The sequence below is a fragment of the Nymphalis io genome, chromosome 28, assembly GCF_905147045.1.
Source record: "Nymphalis io chromosome 28, ilAglIoxx1.1, whole genome shotgun sequence".
In the NCBI taxonomy this organism is placed as follows: Eukaryota; Metazoa; Arthropoda; class Insecta; order Lepidoptera; family Nymphalidae; genus Nymphalis; species Nymphalis io.
In genome coordinates, this window is record NC_065915.1 from 6317159 (window position 1) to 6336077 (window position 18919).

The 18919-nt window shown below is 37.2% G+C and overlaps 1 protein-coding gene across 1 annotated transcript; it reads left to right on the top strand.

Moving 5' to 3' along the window:
* Positions 1 to 6656: 6656 nt before the first annotated feature.
* Positions 6657 to 17834, top strand: LOC126779209 (uncharacterized). The gene is made up of 4 exons (XM_050503126.1): positions 6657 to 6939; positions 12700 to 12869; positions 16837 to 16960; positions 17614 to 17834. The coding sequence occupies exons 1-4, from the start codon at positions 6657 to 6659 to the stop codon at positions 17760 to 17762; spliced, it is 726 nt and encodes a 241-aa protein (XP_050359083.1). The 3' UTR covers positions 17763 to 17834.
* The last annotated feature ends 1085 nt before the right edge of the window (positions 17835 to 18919 follow it).

Sequence of the window (18919 nt, forward strand, 5' to 3'; positions counted from 1 at the left end):
GTATGTTCCCAAGGGAGAGCATATCATTGATATGCAAAAGAAAGAGTGTGGGAGATAGCACAGATCCCTGGGGGACCCCAGCATTCACTACATAGAATTGTGAAGCGCAACCATCTACTAAAACACGAAGGCTACGCTTGTGTAGGAAGCTGGCAATCCAGGTGCATAGCTGAGCAGGCAGACCATATGCCGGTAGCTTGGAGAGAAGACTTCTGTGCCAGACCCTGTCGAAAGCCTTGGAGATATCGAGGCTGACAGCCAACGATTCTCCATGCTTGTCGATAGCCTCACCCCAGAGGTGTGTTACGTACGCTAGAAGATCACCTGTGGACCGTTTTGGTCGAAACCCGTACTGACGATCATTAATCAGACAGTGATCTTCTAGGTAATGGATCAGTTGGTTGTTTAAAATCCGTTCCATCACCTTACAAAGTACTGAGGTGATAGCTATTGGCCGATAATTTGCCGGGTCAGACCGATCCCCTTTTTTGGGAACCGCTTGCACATTAGCTCTTCTCCAAGCCTCCGGCACACTTCCCGAAGAGAGAGAAAGTTGGAACAGGCGCGTTAACACAGGAGACAGCTCCGCTGCGCACTTCTTCAGCACTATGGCTGGTATTCCATCGGGACCGCTAGCTTTTCGTACATCAAGTGATTGCAGCTCCGCACGCACATCACGTTGCCTGATTTTAATGTCAGGCATCGTATGGCCACATGCAGGTATTGTAGGTGGCAGTGCACTACAATCATCGATGACGGAATTGTCGGCAAAGAGTTTAGCCAGGAGATCAGCTTGCTCTTGCGGACTGTGAGCTAGCGATCCGTCCGGATTTCTGAGCGGTGGCAGCGAAGGTTGGCAGAAATTGTTTTGCACAGACTTGGTCAGACGCCAGAAGCTACGGGAGCCCCTAGGATGCGAAACAAGGTCATGACCAATCTGTACAATGCGCTGTGCATCCGCTTTCGTGTATGCCTTTCTACAGGACTTGGAATTTTTATTATAGTTTGCTTTCAGTGAGTCAATGTTAGATGCCCCGCTAATGCAGCCGTTGATCCACTTGCGATATGCCGCCTGCTTAGCTGATACAGCATCGGCACATTCACGAGTGAACCAACGGTTACGCGTACTCCTACTGACGAGATCTGAGCTAGGAATGTAGTATTCCATTCCCAGCATGATCTCGCCAGCAACAGCAGCGGCACTAGCTGTCGGGTCATTCCCACTGAAGCAACGTTCCTTCCAAGGGACCGACGCATAGTAATCGCGCATACCGTCCCAATCCGCCGACTTATAGTGCCAAACGCGACGTTTGCATACCGCTAGTGGCGGCAGCTTGGCCTGTGGCACTCTGGTAGAAATAAGGCTGTGATCCGAAGAGCCAAGAGGAGCCTGAACCACAACCTGATATTCCACCGGGTGAGAAGTCAGCAGAAGGTCCAGTAGAGAAGGTGCTTGCCCATCAATGTCTGGGATCCTGGTGGGCTGATCAACCAGTTGGGTCAAGTCATGTGTGAGAGCAAAAGCATGAGCAGTCCTTCCAGCATGGTCAGTTTTGAGGGATTTCAACCAGGATTCGTGGTGAGCATTAAAGTCCCCCAAAAACACCAATTCCGCGTTAGGAAATTGCTCTTGCGCAGCATCTGCCACCCGACTAAGATGGTCAAATAGTCGGCTTGTCTCCAAGTCACCATTGTGGGATCTGTAGAGGCACACGTAGACTCGGCTCTGACGAACCAGGTCCACACGTACCACCAACATGGAGAAGGAGGGGTCCTCCAAACAGCGCAGTCGGTGACAGCAAACATCCGTCCTGACGAACAAGCATACTCCGGCTTTCGCTTTGAAGGATTCTTCAAGCGTGTAGCCGGGATAATTAAGGTAGCTGGTATCGGCAGGACGGAGTATTTGTGTCTCCGTGAGAAACAACATTGCTGGCCGTGCTGTCTCGAGATGGTGGTGGACAGCGTTGAGGTTAGTGTGGAGTCCTCGGATGTTAGAGAACTCGACCTCAAACAGCGAGGGTATGGTGGGGGTGAGCACCGCTGTACGACCGTTATTTCTTTTTTGTTGCGCCATTTGGGAGAAATTAAATGGAAAAGAGACGTGAAGCGAGCGATGTATTGCCACGATAGGGATGGGCAAAGTGTGGAGGCGTGTTTCCCCAAGTGGTTGCCAAAAGGAAAAATACACTGACCCGCCGGACGGAAGGGCCCCCGAACCCCCCCGGAAGTGGCCGCCGGGACCCCACCTACCGGTCACCAACCGGCACGACGGTCCACCCCGAGATTATGCGTGGCCTGGTGGGGCAGCCTCACGAGCTGGTTAGGCACGCTCGGGCCCCTGTACTATGCCACGGGCGGCCAGCGGAACAGCCGTTTCTTCGGGTCTCCCTGACCGGCAGGTCAATACAGTTTCCCCCGGCATTGGTTCAACAGCCGTCTCCAACCGGACCGACACCCATCGCGGCAATACTCGCTCGGGCTCTGGCTGTACGCTGGCTGACCTCGAAACGCGGCTGCAAGCCACTTCACGAGTTTTTCACCATGCGTACGGTGGTAACAAGCCAGGCGGATGTTAGCATCCTACCACCAGATGAGCAGATGGTCGCTCAGATATCCCTTAGTCGCCTCTTACGACACCCATGGGAAAGAGAGGGGCAGTGAAATGTATTCTTTCTCCGTCACTGCACGGATGTTTATCCACATATCAGATTCTAATAAGCTTACAGATTCTATAATCATCTGTGTTGTAACGTTATCGAGTCATCGCATCCGTTACGACTAGTAACGGTGCAAATATGGTGTAATGACCTTTTCGGTTCAACGAGTTAGATATTGAAAGGGACTTAGAGTTTATTTAACTGCTTACTGTTTGCTAAAAGTTTTTATGTAATTTTTTTGTTTATTTTTATATCCTGAACGATTCGTTCACAATCAGACTAGCACTGACTTTACACTGGCACACTCAACCTTCAAATGACCTAATTATTCTTTAAATTCTCTAGGAGTTAAAGACCCTAGTGTCTAATCCACCCCTGGCAATCCATTCGGATTTGTCCGTATTGAGTTTTTTTGACTTATGTTGATTAACTATTTTTAATTCGATTTCTTGTTGATCTAGAATTACTGGCTAAATGAAACGGAAAGTAGTTATTAATATTAGGTATGTAGCGGGTCAAACTATTATAACTCCAATTTTAAACCACTTCTAAGCAACTAATTAAACTGCAATTTTGCACTTTTAATTCTGGCATAACAGTACAATTGTAATAATATATTACTATATATAATATAATATATTATTACAATACAATATAATAATATATTATTACAATTGTACTGTTTCAATACAAAAAATAAATTATAGCTTAAAAAGTTCTTATATATTATTTATAGTAATAGTATAGTAACAGCCTGTTAATGTCCCACTGCTGGGCTAAGGCCTCCTCTCCCTTTTGAGGAGAAGGTTGTGGAACTTATTCCACCACGCTGCTCCAATGCGGGTTGGTAGAATACACATGTGGCAGAATTTCAATGAAATGAGACACATGCAGGTTTCCTCACGATGTTTTCCTTCACCGTTAAGCACGAGATGAATTATAATCACAAATTAAGCACATGAAAATACAGTGGTGCTTGCCCGGGTTTGAACCCACGATCATCGGATAAGATTCACGCGTTCTAACCACTGGGCCATCTCGGCTATATATTATTTATTCATAAAAATTAAAAAAAAATATACATTTATAACTATTTTGAACATTATGAAAAGAGGAAATATATGCGTATAGCATTAAGAAACGTTAAAGATAATATTGTAAAATTTCTCCACCATTTTGTATTTGTATTACTTGAACAAAGTCAACAAATTTAAAAATTCAAAACCGTCCTTTACAAATCGAACATGTAAATATTCAAATTTCTGTAAAGGAAAATCGCTTTCGAATTTTCTAAAACCTTTTTAAATCTGTTAACTAAAACGTAGTTTATTTTATATATTTATTTAAATTATCTGTGGCTTTACGGGACATGCATAGATAAAAAACGAAAGTTTTCCGTTGTTGCCACTGACTAGTAGGTCAGTAAGTGACGTGTAACGGTATTTATTGTCATCATTGTTAAATATAAAGCGTTCACAAAGAAACTAAAGCTTAGCTTAATATAAAGACATGAGTGGATAAAGGTGATAAGTAACATTTTTTAATTTTATGTCATAATATAAGGCATTATGGCCCTTCACATAATTTCTTACGTTTCTTATAAGAACCATGAAATTTATTCGTATTTTTATCTATTACTTTCATTTATTCTCTATTAGTGCATTTGCTTATTACATGAACCGACGGAAGGTATTATGTACCTATTTTTAATATAAATCTATTTATTGTAAGCTTTATATACATATAACATAAAGTTCAATTATTTGCAAAATAATAATTGAAACTTTGATGCACATTTCTATAAAATTACAAATTTGTGACTTATTACCTTCATCTACTTATGAAGTATATGAAGATATATGTATAATACACACACATCCATACGTAAAACATAATATATATAAGAATAATATTTGAATTTTATTAAATACTAAAAAAATTTAAACCTCGTGAAGTAAACCATTGACGATTTAAATTAAACGATTAAAAGAATGATAAGTGGTTAATACCTCCCATAGATGTTATGAAAACAATAATAAAAACAAATATGCATATTGCATAGTAAGCATAAGCATAATGTTTTCAACCATAACTAAATTACGTATTTGTATTAATTAATTCTCCTAAGGTTAGACGCATAATTTCTTCAAATGCCGCTTAAAGATTCTTTCACAGTGGCGTTTTATAAACGCCATGTTCCGTACCGTAACAGCCTGTGAATGTCCCACTGCTGGGCTAAAGGCCTCCGCACCTCTTTTTGAGGAGAAGGTTTGGAGCTTATTCCACCACGCTGCTCCAATGCGGGTTGGTGGAATACACATGTGGCAGAATTTCATTGAAATTAGACACGTGCAGGTTTCCTCAAGATGTTTTCCTTCACCGTCAAGCACGAGATGAATTATAATACGCCATGTTGATGAATTATAAACGCCATGTTCAAAACCGTGATAATGTATAATATGGAGAGTAGATTTCTCTTATTCCTAAGGAAAATGTTTGAAACTTATCCCAAAGCGGCTTTAGTTCAAATGTGATATTTTAAGGTTTCCTTATTACTGTAGATGCAATAAGTTGTTGGTATGCATACGAGCTTTCAGGGTACGATGAACCAATTGCATACGCGAAAGAACCAACTATCGGATTTTAATTCAATTGATTTGATATAATAACTTTTGGCGACATGCGCACCAACATTATCGGGAGACGAACTGACATGCGTCAATACATAAGTAGGTACATAAAAAACAATTGTGTTGTTAATCACTTACCAATTTGTAATAAATAATCAGAAACATAAAAAAGGGTGAGGGTTCCGTACCACCACGCAATATATTTACCAGGTTATTTTAAAAATTTTGACTTTTCATTGGTTTGCCTTTAATTTGTTCGTTAAAATTAATTTCCTTAATTTTTTTAAACAACAATTTTTTGGTTTTCGGATTTTTTCCTATACTCGTGCTACAAGAAATTTCTTCTTGCCAAATTTCATGATTCTAGGCAAAAGTACCCTATGGGTTTTGATTCCCTTTGCGAATGTATGGGAAATGCAAATAAAAGACTTCTGAATCTTTTGATTGCGTAGACTTAGATGTTTAATTTTTTTCACGGCTCCACGGGACCTTTAACCTCAGTATTAAGTAGAAATTTCAACTTTAGGGTCCGTTCACACAGACCGGCTCGGAGAGCATCGGCCTGCTTTTTTCTTTTCACACAGACCGGGTCGTATACGCTTGGAATTGGCCGGAGCGGAGCCGCCAACTATTTCACATCGACCGGCTGGAAGAGATCTGAAAGCGGGTGCGAGCGAGAAAGAGCACGCAAGCGGAGCCGGTCGGCTCCTTTTATTACTTCACACGAAGCGCGTTCAGGCATTTTTAATGACAAAAAAGGTGCAAATGCAAAAATAAACTTTACTACAATCACTCAAAACACTGTTTCCAACGTGATAAAAATCTGCTCTCCTCTCCGAGCCGGTCTGTGTGAACGGACCCTTATACCTCTACGCCTTCCTAAGAAAAAGGGTTTTGACGGACAGATAGACAGAAGTGATCTTACAAGGGTTCCTTTTTTCCTTCAGAGGTACGGAACCCTAAAAACGAGCAAGCGAGATCTATGAGGGGTATGCGCTGACATATGCCATTAATTCCATGAGTTCCATACCGGATTTTGAAATTCGCAAGAAATTTATGATAAAACAAGGCGTTTTTTAATATTGCGACTATGAGTACTATCTATGTGTCTACATTGTTACTAATAATGTTTCATTACATGATCTTCCGAAGCATAACTGTATAATTCCTTGCTAATTACTTTTGCCAGTGTGAAAGGGGCCATATCCGTTGAATAGAGAATTGCACGGCGGCCATTGCCATTCGTGACTCGCGTTCACTGTCAGTTTTGACGGCGCGTTCGATGCGCCATGACGTATTTCGTTTTCATAACATAAATCGCGCGAAAAGTTCGTAAATTATAACATAAATTTATTATTAAATTAAAATGGACTTAAAAGAGATTATAAAATGGTTTATACCGTGTTTCCACGTTTTACTATATTATAGAATATACAAAATGGACTTTCGTTTGACTATTTGTTTGTTTTTACTTTTTCCGTGTCCCAGTTTCGCGGGCAAAGTGTACCATAGTGACGTTGTTTTAGGTAGTGATAATATAAATAATAATACCAAATATTTAGGTTTATTTAACGAATATCAGGACCAAAGCGGCCATGATAGGATTAATGCCCCTCGTACTTATAAATATTTTGAGGATAATTCTGTCGGTAAGTTTATACATTTAAATATTAATTCTAAAATTCCTAATCGTTTTTTTTTTAATTGTGGATTATGAAATCGAACGTATTATTTTAAAGGCACAAAAATTTAACTCGAACATATAAAGAGTATGCCGATTTCTCTTTTAATAATAAGGTAAATAACACACGATAGCGCATTCCACATAACCACGCAGAAAGTTTTTATATATATTAAAAAGTTATTCTCAACCTGTACAAAGTTGTGCAGAACTTTTCGTAAATAAAAAAAATAAAAAAAACATTTATACTGGTCTATTTTCAAATGTTGTTTTTATATTATTTCTAGTTTGATTTGAGTTAAGTATTAATGAAATTACGCACCATTTTTGTATTATATCAATTTAATAAAAGTAGGTATTATTTTGCAATGTCTGAAGTAAAAATAAACCCTCGATTTACATATTCCAATGCTGCTAATACTCTATTATGTACTACAAACATATCTTGATTAATATATAAATATTTATAATACAACACAATTTCACTTAACTACATTAGTCCACTCAAACGGTGATAGGATACAGATTATATATTTCTGTGATGCTGAATCCGAATTTTAACTTGGCTCTATATCAAATAATCTATATACCTTGCTATCTATTATTAGTAAGATGTAAAAAAATACATTTTACTCTCGGAGTGTACGTACTATATAAGCAATTTGTATATACAAGTGATCGCTTAATAACTATAGAAGTCTAGACACAGACATGGTGCTTAAGGGTATAGTATAACTTATTTAAGGCTTTATATTGCGTGAAACATGATAAACCGGAATACTTGATGGCAGGGCCTTGTGCAAGCTCGTCTGGGTAAGCACCACCCACTCATCATTCTTCCGCAAAACAGTACTTAATATTGGTGTGTTCCGGTTTGAAGGGTCAGTAGCCAGTGTAATTACAGGCACATCTTAGTTCCCAAGGTTGGTGGCGCTTTGGCGATGTAAGGGATGGTTAACATTTCTTACATCGCTAATGTCAATCTGCGAAATTTTTTTGATTATTTAAATAATAATATGCTTAACTATATGGCCATATGAATAATACTCTCACACAAATGGTTGGTGCATTGGCTAAACACTTTTTATTAATAGCTTATATACTAGTTACGAAACTGTAATCAACTTTTCTTAATAAATTTGCTATATAACGTAAAAAGCTTTTTAAAAAGTTTTTCAAACAAGCAAACATAGTTTACACCTATATAATATATCCTATAAATTATATGTACCATTTACCTGTTTACAAACAAGTTAACACGCATATTTTCATTTTGACACGAATGAATTGATATCGCGCGTCAGCGTGACCCACTAGACTTACACCTACTTTATAACTTATAATTTATTTATTTCGTAAAACTGAATACATTATGTAGTATATAAATAAACACAATAAGAAAAAATGGTATGAGTGCGTAGGTACTCACGAGTATTGATGTGTAAATGTCACGCACACATTAACGAACTCACAATAACTAATCTGAAAAAGCTAAAAAAGCCGAGATGGCTGAGTGGTTAGAACGCGTGAATCTTAACCGATGATCGTGGGTTCAAGCCCGGGCAAGCAATACTGAATTTTCATGTGTTTAATTTGTGTTAGTAATTCTCGTGCTTGACGGTGAAGGAAAACATTTTGAGGAAACCTGCATATGCCTAATTTAATTGAAACTCTGCTACATGTGTATTCTGCCAACCCGCATTGGAGCAAGTGGTGGAATAAGCTCCAAACCTTCTCCTAAAAAAAGGAGAAGATGAATTATAAATACAAATTAAGCACATGAATATTCAGTGGTGCTTGCCCGGGTTTGACCCACGATCATTGGTTAAGATTCACGCGTTCTAACCACTAGGCCATCTCGGCTTCCTAAAAGTACTTAATATAGGAAATAGGTAAATAAATTAATCGTAAATTTAAATCTATCGTCATGATAACTGGTCATTTTCCCTTATATTATTTAATTGGTATTGACGCAGTGGTTTTACGCATAAGGCTGTCGATCGAGGTCGTGGGTTTAGCTTCAAACCACCCAACTAATATTAAATGCGTAAGTAAATTTGTTTTTTATACTTTCACGACTATAAAACAACTGATTTTGATTAAATTCAGTATGAAGCAAGCTTGAATCGCAAGAATGGCCATAGATTTTTAGGAAACTATTACAAAGTAAATAAAAAAAAACATAATTTCCGAAGCATATAGTTGTAAACACTTAACTTCCCGACTCCGAATTGAGAATTTCTCGCCAGAAAAACCCAGTAACGATGCGATGCGGATGTATGAGAAATTCAAGATATGCAAATTGCTCCATACTGTTTACCTTAACGGAGTTCATTATGAATCGCGAACATGAATACAGCGATCGAAAAACTCAGTACTTTACCGTTGGTAGGGCTTTGGGATTGTCTTGGTGGGTACCACCCACTCATCAGATATTCTACCGCTAAACAGCAGTACTTGGTATTGTTGAGTTTCGCTCTGAAGTACGAATGAGCCGGTGTAACTACAGGCACAAGGGACGTAACATCTTAGTTTCCAAAGTTGGTTGTGTTTTTGCCATGTCTATATGGTGGTGACCACGTACCATTAGGTGGCCCATTTGCCTGTCCATCATCATATTTTTACAAGAAAACAGCCTTTTGCTAAGATTGAAATATGTATGATAAAGGACATATTCCGTACCTTCACAATAAAATTTTAGTAAATATTTTCCATTTTTTTATCTCAGATTTTTTTTAAAGAAATAAGAAATCATTTTATATTGATTTTACATAAATAAATCTTAATGTATTTACCACCCCTGAGGAGAGCTCCGCCGAGCCACGAGCGGAGCAAAGCACGGGAGAGGCGACGAAGAGACGTTGAAGGGGTGTAAGTTGTTTTTTTAAATAAAAAAACCCCTCTTAAATAAGTCACCTGGCACACTTTCCAAGTCAATGAAGAAATCGTCCAGGCTTACGTATCAAATGCAAACAAATATTTATACTGCAATTGATTACCTTTGGCTTACTTGTCTCTGTACGTTTTTAAGCCTGTAAAGCTTATAATGTTACCTTACTCGCTGGAAAAACGCATTTCCCCCACGTGAAGTCTTAGTCCAAGTCCTAGGGGTTTCTAGGGGTACAGAAACCCCCTTACCCCGCTTATGATGTTGCCTGGTAATAAACATTGACCGTTAAAATAGTTATAGGAAATAAAAAGACTTTATTTCATATATATAATAAATGTATAATTAATTATTAAGCGCACAAAATAATAGATGACGTTTATCTTTACGGATTCGAACCCGGATAAGCACTACTGAGCTATCGTGTGCTCAATTTGTGTTTATAATTCATCTCGTGCTTGCGGTGATGGAAATTATTATCAAACGAAAGTGTTACCAGATGGTATTGATAGAAAGTTGTAATCAATATATTTTTGTTCGCTTGTTATTAACGAATTCGATTGAATATTATATAACAAATTTAAAGATTGCGTCAGTATTCGTTTTTATAATTTTTTTTTTTATAGAAATGGTAGGTAGGTGTGGGCCACCTGATGGTAAGTGGTCACCAACGCCCGTAGACATTGGCATTGTAAGAAATTTTAACCATTTCTTACATCGCCAATGCGCCACCACCGTTGGAACTAAGATGTTATGTCCCTTGTGCCTGTAATTACACTGGCTCACACACCCTTCAAACCGTAACACTACAATACCAATTACTGCTATTTTACGGTAGAATATCAGATGAGTGGGTGGTACCTACCCAGACGAGCTTGCTCAAAGACCTACCCGTCCTGGCTTCCCACTTATATAATAACGACAAAAACTTTCATATGGTAACACACATAACTTCATTGATTTAACACAGCAAAGCTCCCAGTCGGATTGATTTTTTCCGGCATCTTCAACATTCCTCATATTTAAGCCAATTTACACAAAATCTAATTGAATTATACACCTAGATCTTCCTCATGAATGGCTCTTGAGTTTATCGCGTTCAGACAGAGAGACAGACAGACTTTGCTTTGTAATATGTAGTGATTATCTGTAAGGACAACGCAAATCCGAATTGGCAATGGTCAGCGCGTACTTCGATCTTATTTGAAAAAAAAAACTAAAAATTTACCTGCATGCACACTTATTTTTTTTTTGCAATTCATGTTCCACTTCATTTGTTCATTTACAATATTATAAAAACACTGACAAAAAAGAAACGAATAAAATAAAACTATACATTGAAAAAACACGCCTTCCAAAAGATTGTCCTGTACCCAGAATGAAATTGTATATTATATAAATTAAAATATTATAAGTGTTTTAATAATTACAATAATAACTTTAACACTAACTTAACTTACATAATAATTATTTACATTAAGGACTTATTTATTTTGGAAACAAACGGTATTATTATATGGAAAACACGAAATATAAAAAACACAAACGATTTTCTTTTCTATGAAAATACAGTAACAGCCTGTGAATGTCCCACTGCTGGGCTAAGGCCTCCTCCTCCTTTTGAGGAGAAGGTTTGCAGCTTATTACACCATGCTGCTCCAATGCGGGTTGGTGGAATACACATGTGGCAGAATTTCAGTGAAATTAGACACATGCAGGTTAGGTTGTTTGACACGATGTTTTCCTTCACCGTCAAGCACGAGATGAATTATAATTACAAATTTAGCACATACATATTCAGTGGTGCTTGTCCGGGTTTGAACCACGATCATCGGTTAAGATTCACGCATTACCACTGGGCCATCTCGGCTTATGAAAATAAATGCTTGCTAATTGGAGACAACTGGCATGGGTACATAACACTACAATATTTCTTATCAGAATTCGATCCTGTTAGTATAGGAAAAAGTTGTAATATTTTAGCACTATGATAATTTGCATACGGTTCCTTTTACAATAAGAAGGATTCTTGAAAATTTAACTCCTAAGTTAGTGATAAAGGGGGTGAAAGTATGAATTCCTTCGTTTTTGATGAAAGAGCTATGGAAATTGGTACTTAGCAATTCTGAATCATGACGCGAACGAAGCCGCAGCATTTGTATTGTTTTAAAGTTATTTATCTCTTATTCACGTCGTTAAGAAATCAATTAAAATCTGCCATATGTGTATACACCAACCCGAATTCGAGCAGCGTGGTGGAATAAGTTACAAGACTTCTTAAAAAAGAAGAGGAGCTCTTAACCCAGCAGTGGGACATTTATAATCTGTTACTTTTGTGATGTCATGTGCAATACGGATTCGTGTAAAATCAAACCATGTCCTGGAGAACAAAGGGTTTTTTTCCTCTTTGAAAAACCGCGTTTACGCGTTTTCAATACGTGAAGTGGGGTGGGGTATGTGGGACTCGCCGTCGGTATAACTCTCCGTCTCTTAGTGGGATGTTACGGGATCGCTTACGCATACCGTGAATGAGGTTTTTGTCCCATGGGAAATGTACGGGTTTTTACTTTTTTTTTAACTAAAAATTTGGTCAAGGATGCCCATAGACATTGACAGTGTAAGAAATGTAAACAGTCCCTTACATCGTCAATGCGGCACCAACTTTGAGAACTAAGAGGGAATTAAGGGATAATACTGGCTCACTCACCCTCCAAAACGGAACACGATATTAAGTAATGCTATTTGGCGGTAAAATTGTGGTACCTACCCAGACGGACTTATACGAAGCCCTACCAAGTGATTAGTGGATTCAAGAATACAAATTTATCATTAAAATTTCAGGACGAACATTTGGCCGGCCGTTCAAGAAAATGATCCAAGCTATGATACCTCTCGCGTTCCAGCTTGGAGCCGCAGCGACTTGGGCGACGGTGGCAGCCATAGTGGGCGTCAAGACCCTGGCTGTTACCTTGATCATACTGAAACTACTCCTGATTGCTGGTGCTGCTAAGGTAAGCGTTCCTAATACCACACCACGTGGATTGGCGCCCCTTGGGCGTACGCCTGACTCGTATGCTGCTCTATACTCCCTTTTGTTGTTGTTGACGAGCTGGTTGGCGTAGTTGGTAGATACTTGCCTTTCACGCCGAAGGTTGTGGGTTCGATTCCCACCCAGGAAAGACATTTGTGTGCATGAACATGTCTGTTTGTCCTGGGTCTGGGTGTAATTATCTATATAAGTATGTATTTACAAAAGAAAAGTAGTATATGTAGTATATCAGTTGTCTGGTTTCCATAGCACAAGCTTTGTATAAGCTTAATTTGGGATCAGATGGCCGTGTGTGAAAAATGTCCCAGGATATTATTATTAATATTATTAATTGTTGTGTGCGTTGTGCGTACACTATATATTTCGTTGCTATACAATATTATAATTATAAGTAAGACATATATTTTTAACGAGATTGTTAATAATTATTTGTTTTGATTTAATTAAAAATTCATTCAATTTTTTATATAGGTAGGTGGACGGGCAGGTGTTGCCCCTGATGGTAATTTGTCACCACCGTCCAGACATTTGCGGTTTAACAACCATTCCTTACAATGCGCCACCAAACTTGAGAACTAAGATGTTATGTCCCTTGTGTCTGTAGTTATTGGCTCACTCATCTAAACCCATACAAACCAAGTACATAATTACGAGGATTTTTGTCTTGTGACGATAATTTTTTTTAAATCTGTTATTGTTCTTTATGGGCTTTATATTAATATATTCTTAGTAAAGTAACAAGTCTTCTGCCTCCAAAAGCACTCACACTTATGCTTTATAGTATTTGTATTGCACACACACAAATATATCACAAACAATGAATGTATAATAAATTTGTAAGCTAAAGTAAAATTCCGGAGTGTTTATCATTAGGGTAAATGTTTTATGATTGTATACCCCTAAAATGTAATCTAATTTTCCCAATGCTGGATCTCCTCTCGTCTGTTATGGAAATATTTTGAGTCATATTCCGTTCCACCACGTTGCTCTAATGCGGTTCGGTGGGTAAGTAAAGTTAACATATGTGTTAGATTTCATACGACAAACATCTTAAACGAATCAATTCTTTTAGGTAGCAAAATAAGCAATACAATCAGTTGTTGGATATAAACCCATGACCTTTGATTGATATCCACCTGTTCTATCCACTAAGCAACTTGGAAGAAGTAGAATGTCATTTTTTATTTACAAAAATCTATGTTAAATATCAGGCAATGGAGTGAAAGTAACTTTCTAACGTGTGAGTGAAGAGGATAAGAGATATATTTACTTGGATATAGAGAGAGATGGATGAATTGGTATCTCAATAATTCGTTCAAAAATTCATATAGTTTTTATTAAATACGTTATTAATACACTAAAAATTATAATTTAGGGTAATGTGTGTCAGTAACGTTATCCATATTTTTATCAAAAGTAAAGTTAAATATCTCTTGAAAACGTTTGAAAAACTCATTCCACCACGCTTCAATGTAGGTTGGTAGATATGAATGAGGCAGAACTTCATCCTAGACGTGTTGTTTTCGTTCCACACCGAGCAAGTGATGAATTACAAACAAATTAATCACACGAGGATTTGAACCCGCAATCCACATGAAAGATTCATAAATAAACCATCAGGTACTAATATATTGCAGCATGTTTCGTAAAGAAATTAAAAAACAATTACTTTGAGACTAATCAGATAACACTGTCATTAAAACGCGATATCCAAATAAATTGTACATGCCACCGTGTAAAACAGCTCTCTGCTCAGAGTCGTGACCCTATGTTAGTGAAAATTTATAATAAGTTACCTTCCGACATTAAGGATCTGCCTCATTTAAGATTTAAGAAAAAAATTACATGACTGGTTGATTGACAAATGATTTTACGCGATTAAAGAATTCCTTCAATAAATATTTGACATTTATTTAGTATGTAATGAAATTTCTTGTAATTAGCTTAAATAAGATTAATGTATAATTTAAGTTCAAATATTTGCATTTCAAAAATACAGTCACTAAACATGTATATTATGTTTAAAGAAAAAAGAATACGCCGTCTGGAAGTGTGATTTAATCGAACTAGTTAAGTCCCGGTTTCGCACGGCTTTCGTATAAAACTTTTATATCGTAATAAATATAACTCTTGGTTTACGTACGCTCGCCAGTAAAACTCCCTTTCGGAATGTTTTTTTCCGACATCTTTAATATTTGTCATATTTAAGTCAATTTACACAAAACCATAATGAATGATACACCTAAACATTCCTCATGAATCACAGCGTCCAATGGTGAGAACCGTATGAAAGCCCGCTTGGTTTTTATTGCGTTTATCTCAGACAAACACACACAACGGCGATTTTCTTTTTTAATATGTAGTGATAAGGTTGCAAAGAGGATTTAATGTTTATTGCCGGTACTGGCGACTCATAAATAGTTTTTAATATATTGACATAAGTTTACGCTGATTTAAAACCACCTTTTGAAGCTGCTAACAATACAATTTTATATATGTAATAGGTACTATATATTCTGTAATACGCGTGCGCGCACACACTTACATACACGCGCGCACACACACATGCACAAATTATCTATTGTATAAATATGTAGCTGCTTTTTTAATGTTATAGGAAGGCAAGGCGAGCAAAGGGCCAGATGATGGTAAGTGGTCAATACAGCCCAAAGACATTGACGATGTGAGAAATATTAACTATTCCTTGCATCGCCAATGCGCCACCAACCTTGTGAACTAAGATGTTATGACCGTTGTGCCTGTAGTTACACTGGCTCACTCACCCTTCAAACTGGAACGCATATACTAAGTACTGCTGTTTAAGTGTTGCTGTCAGCGGTAGATTATCTGGTGACTGGTTACCTGTACAGTAAATGTTACAATCTTACAATGTTTTAAGATTGCTTCATGAATTTCCATCAAGTGAGCCAGGCTGATCCCAGTTGAGCCCAGCTCAGTGAGCTGTTATGATTACTGCTTCTTACCGGTTCTTGTCCGGTGGATGAAAAATACATTAACAGTTTCATGTAGAGTTAAATAATTATAATTGTAAATTATTTTTAAAATTAAGCTCAACACTTACAAATTTTAATCACTCACCCCTTCAGAAAAAGGCTCAAATGACGAAAATTTTTACCCTTTCCTAACTTTCTAAGTATTTTTTTTTATTTTATATAAGTTGAAATTTCAATTAAATATTATAATTGCTATAAATAATCTGATAATTATTATATACTTTCGTTTTGTACCGTGACAGGAAATCTTTATTATGAAACACAAAGATCGTTTGATTTGTAATATATTATTAAAAATGTACATGGTAGACTGTGTGTTGAAATGAATAGAAAACTTTTAGAGAAAACTGTAAACAGCAGCCAACAGACAGCGCATTTATAATATTAGTATAGACGACAGTCGTCTTATGACGGTCACATTTTTTGGTTTTCATTTATTACCTACAATTTTAATGTACCTAAAAGTTCCACGTGAATCACTTCGTTCATTGGTGAAAACCCTATGAAAATATGTTCGTTAATTATTTTTTGTATAGAATAGGAAGGCGGACGAGCATATGGGCCACAGTGTAAGTTGTCAACAACGTCCATAGACATTGGCATTGTAAGAAATGTTAACCATCGCTTACATCACCAATGCGCCACCAACCTTGTGAACTAAGATGTTATGACCCTTGTGCCTGTAGTTACACTGGCTCACTCACCCTTCAAATCGATACACAACAATACCAAGTACTGCTGTTTTGCGGTAGAATATCTGATGAGTGGTTGGTACCTACCCAGACGAGCTTGCACAAAGCTCTACCAGCAGTAAAAATTAGTAATTTTTAAGCTTATCCCGTTCATACAGACATACATGACGGGGGGGGCTTTGTTTTATAATATGTAGTGATGAAAACATGTGTTTTATTACAGATTGGAGCGCTGTTCGGTTCCAAGGGTCATGATCATCATCAAGGATGGACCCCGCAGCAGAAGGAAATACACCTCCATATACACAATAATGGATTGCACGGAGACGAACACAGTTTTCCTATATGTAAGAAAAATGTTTCAATTTTGAAAGTTTCATCAAAACCGGACAAGTTTTTTGTCAATAGTAATATAAAAATGCTGTCTTTATGTCTTAGATTTTTATCCAGTATTTCTTAATTTTCAATATAATTACTTATAAACGTTGCTTAACGGCTGTTAACTTAAATACAGATTTGTTTCTGTCTATTTATCATCAATGATTCGAAAGAAGACACAGCATTATTCACCCGCCATCGTTTATAAGGCCGTATGTAACTATGGAATTGATATAAATAATTATTTATAGCGACATCTAGCGGCGAATAGTAATATCGTTAACGAACTTGGAAGGTTTAAGACGATAAACCCTTTGTAAGTGAACACTTGTTCACTAGATGGCGAGCTAGTTAACAATACTTAATATTTAATATATTGGAATGAAAACTGAAAATGCTAATAATAAACCAAGTTTAAAATATATATACATTTATATATATCTTAAAATCTATTCTCTAAACATTTTTTTTAATTCTGTAATATGGTATCTTAATTCTACACGAATTGAATGAATAACACAGTTACTAGATGTCACTGTGAAACATGGTAAGTTCATCTAATCGACACTAGATGGCGGTATGTTTTTAATTTTAGACAATTATAATTATTTATATTTCACAGCCCCCTGGAGCAAGGCGGGTTCTGATCCTGGTGAAGCAGACACCAAAAATGTCAACGTTATTTACGACTCGTATCCCGGACCTCAAACCATACGGACACCGTATGGACACTACGTGAAAATCGAACCTGGGGCCCAAGCCACGCAATGACAATAAATAGACATATGAGTACCTACTGACCAAATATGAAAGTTTCGAAGATTAAATTGGTGGTACGTGCTGGGTCAACTTATCCACCGGGTTATTTAGCAGCAACATTTGTTAATATGATTTGAGTGAGCGAGCCAGTATAATTGGCAATGAGGCTGGTATCTATATGAATATATTTTAAGTTGATTGCAACTTAAAATATTGTAACTGTTAAATTCATATAATAATGCCTTTTTTTTGTATAAATTATATAAATTTAATAAGAAAATTGTATTTTATAAGTATTTTATTATATTAATTTTAAAAAAGATGAACGAGGCTACAAAACTAGTAATTATTAAATTCTTCTAGATAATATATTTAGAAGACAAATATATATTCCAGTATTTTAATTAGTTCTTAAACTGAAAGTATTAATGATATCTTAATATCGTAGTTACCTTAAAACAATAAGATACTTGTATAAAGTTAATTTATTTATTTAATTTTTATAAATAATAATGTCCTCCCGATTTCGGCCACGGCGGCCCATCTCAAGAGAGATTAGCGAACTGCGCTGGAGGTATTATAGTGCACTCTCTATTCCCTGACTCTCATAATCCGACGGGACGGCAATCCGACACGACCGGAAAGAGTTCAGACGCAGGACCAACGGCTTTACGTGCTTTCCGAGGCACGGGAGTGTACACACTTCCAACTTCCGACTCCGGGCTGCTGCTGAGAATTTTCTGACAGAAAAACCCAATGACTTTTTATTGGGCCGACCTTTTATCTTATTTTTTTTTTCGCTGGAAAAACGCGTTTACGACCTGGGAATTTAACTCAGAACCTCCGGGTCTGCGGCCTTACTATTTAGCCGCTAGACCAACGAGGCAGTCAATATTTTATTTATTTAGTTACTCAGTACTTAGTACGTAGTTATTCATAACTTAAACTAATATGCACATATTATTATAAATTTATTGAAAGGCGTGATTTAGTAATGTGACCAATATATTCAAGATGGCGGTAAAAAGACTAAATATAATAAGTTCCTCAATATTCGTATGATTACAATAAAAATATAATTGTCATATTGAGTTTTAATTTCCCTACTCCGCGGAGCCGGTTGGCGTGGTTGGTGGATGCTTTCCTTTCACATCGAAAGTTGTGGGTTC

Bases quoted from the DNA above. Each gene is read 5' to 3' on its own strand.
- LOC126779209 (XM_050503126.1), top strand. From the start codon at position 6,657: ATGGACTTAAAAGAGATTATAAAATGGTTTATACCGTGTTTCCACGTT. The intron at 6,940-12,699 runs GTAAGTTTATAC...TTAAAATTTCAG, and splicing joins TTTTGAGGATAATTCTGTCG to GACGAACATTTGGCCGGCCG. The intron at 16,961-17,613 runs GTAAGAAAAATG...TATATTTCACAG, and splicing joins CGAACACAGTTTTCCTATAT to CCCCCTGGAGCAAGGCGGGT.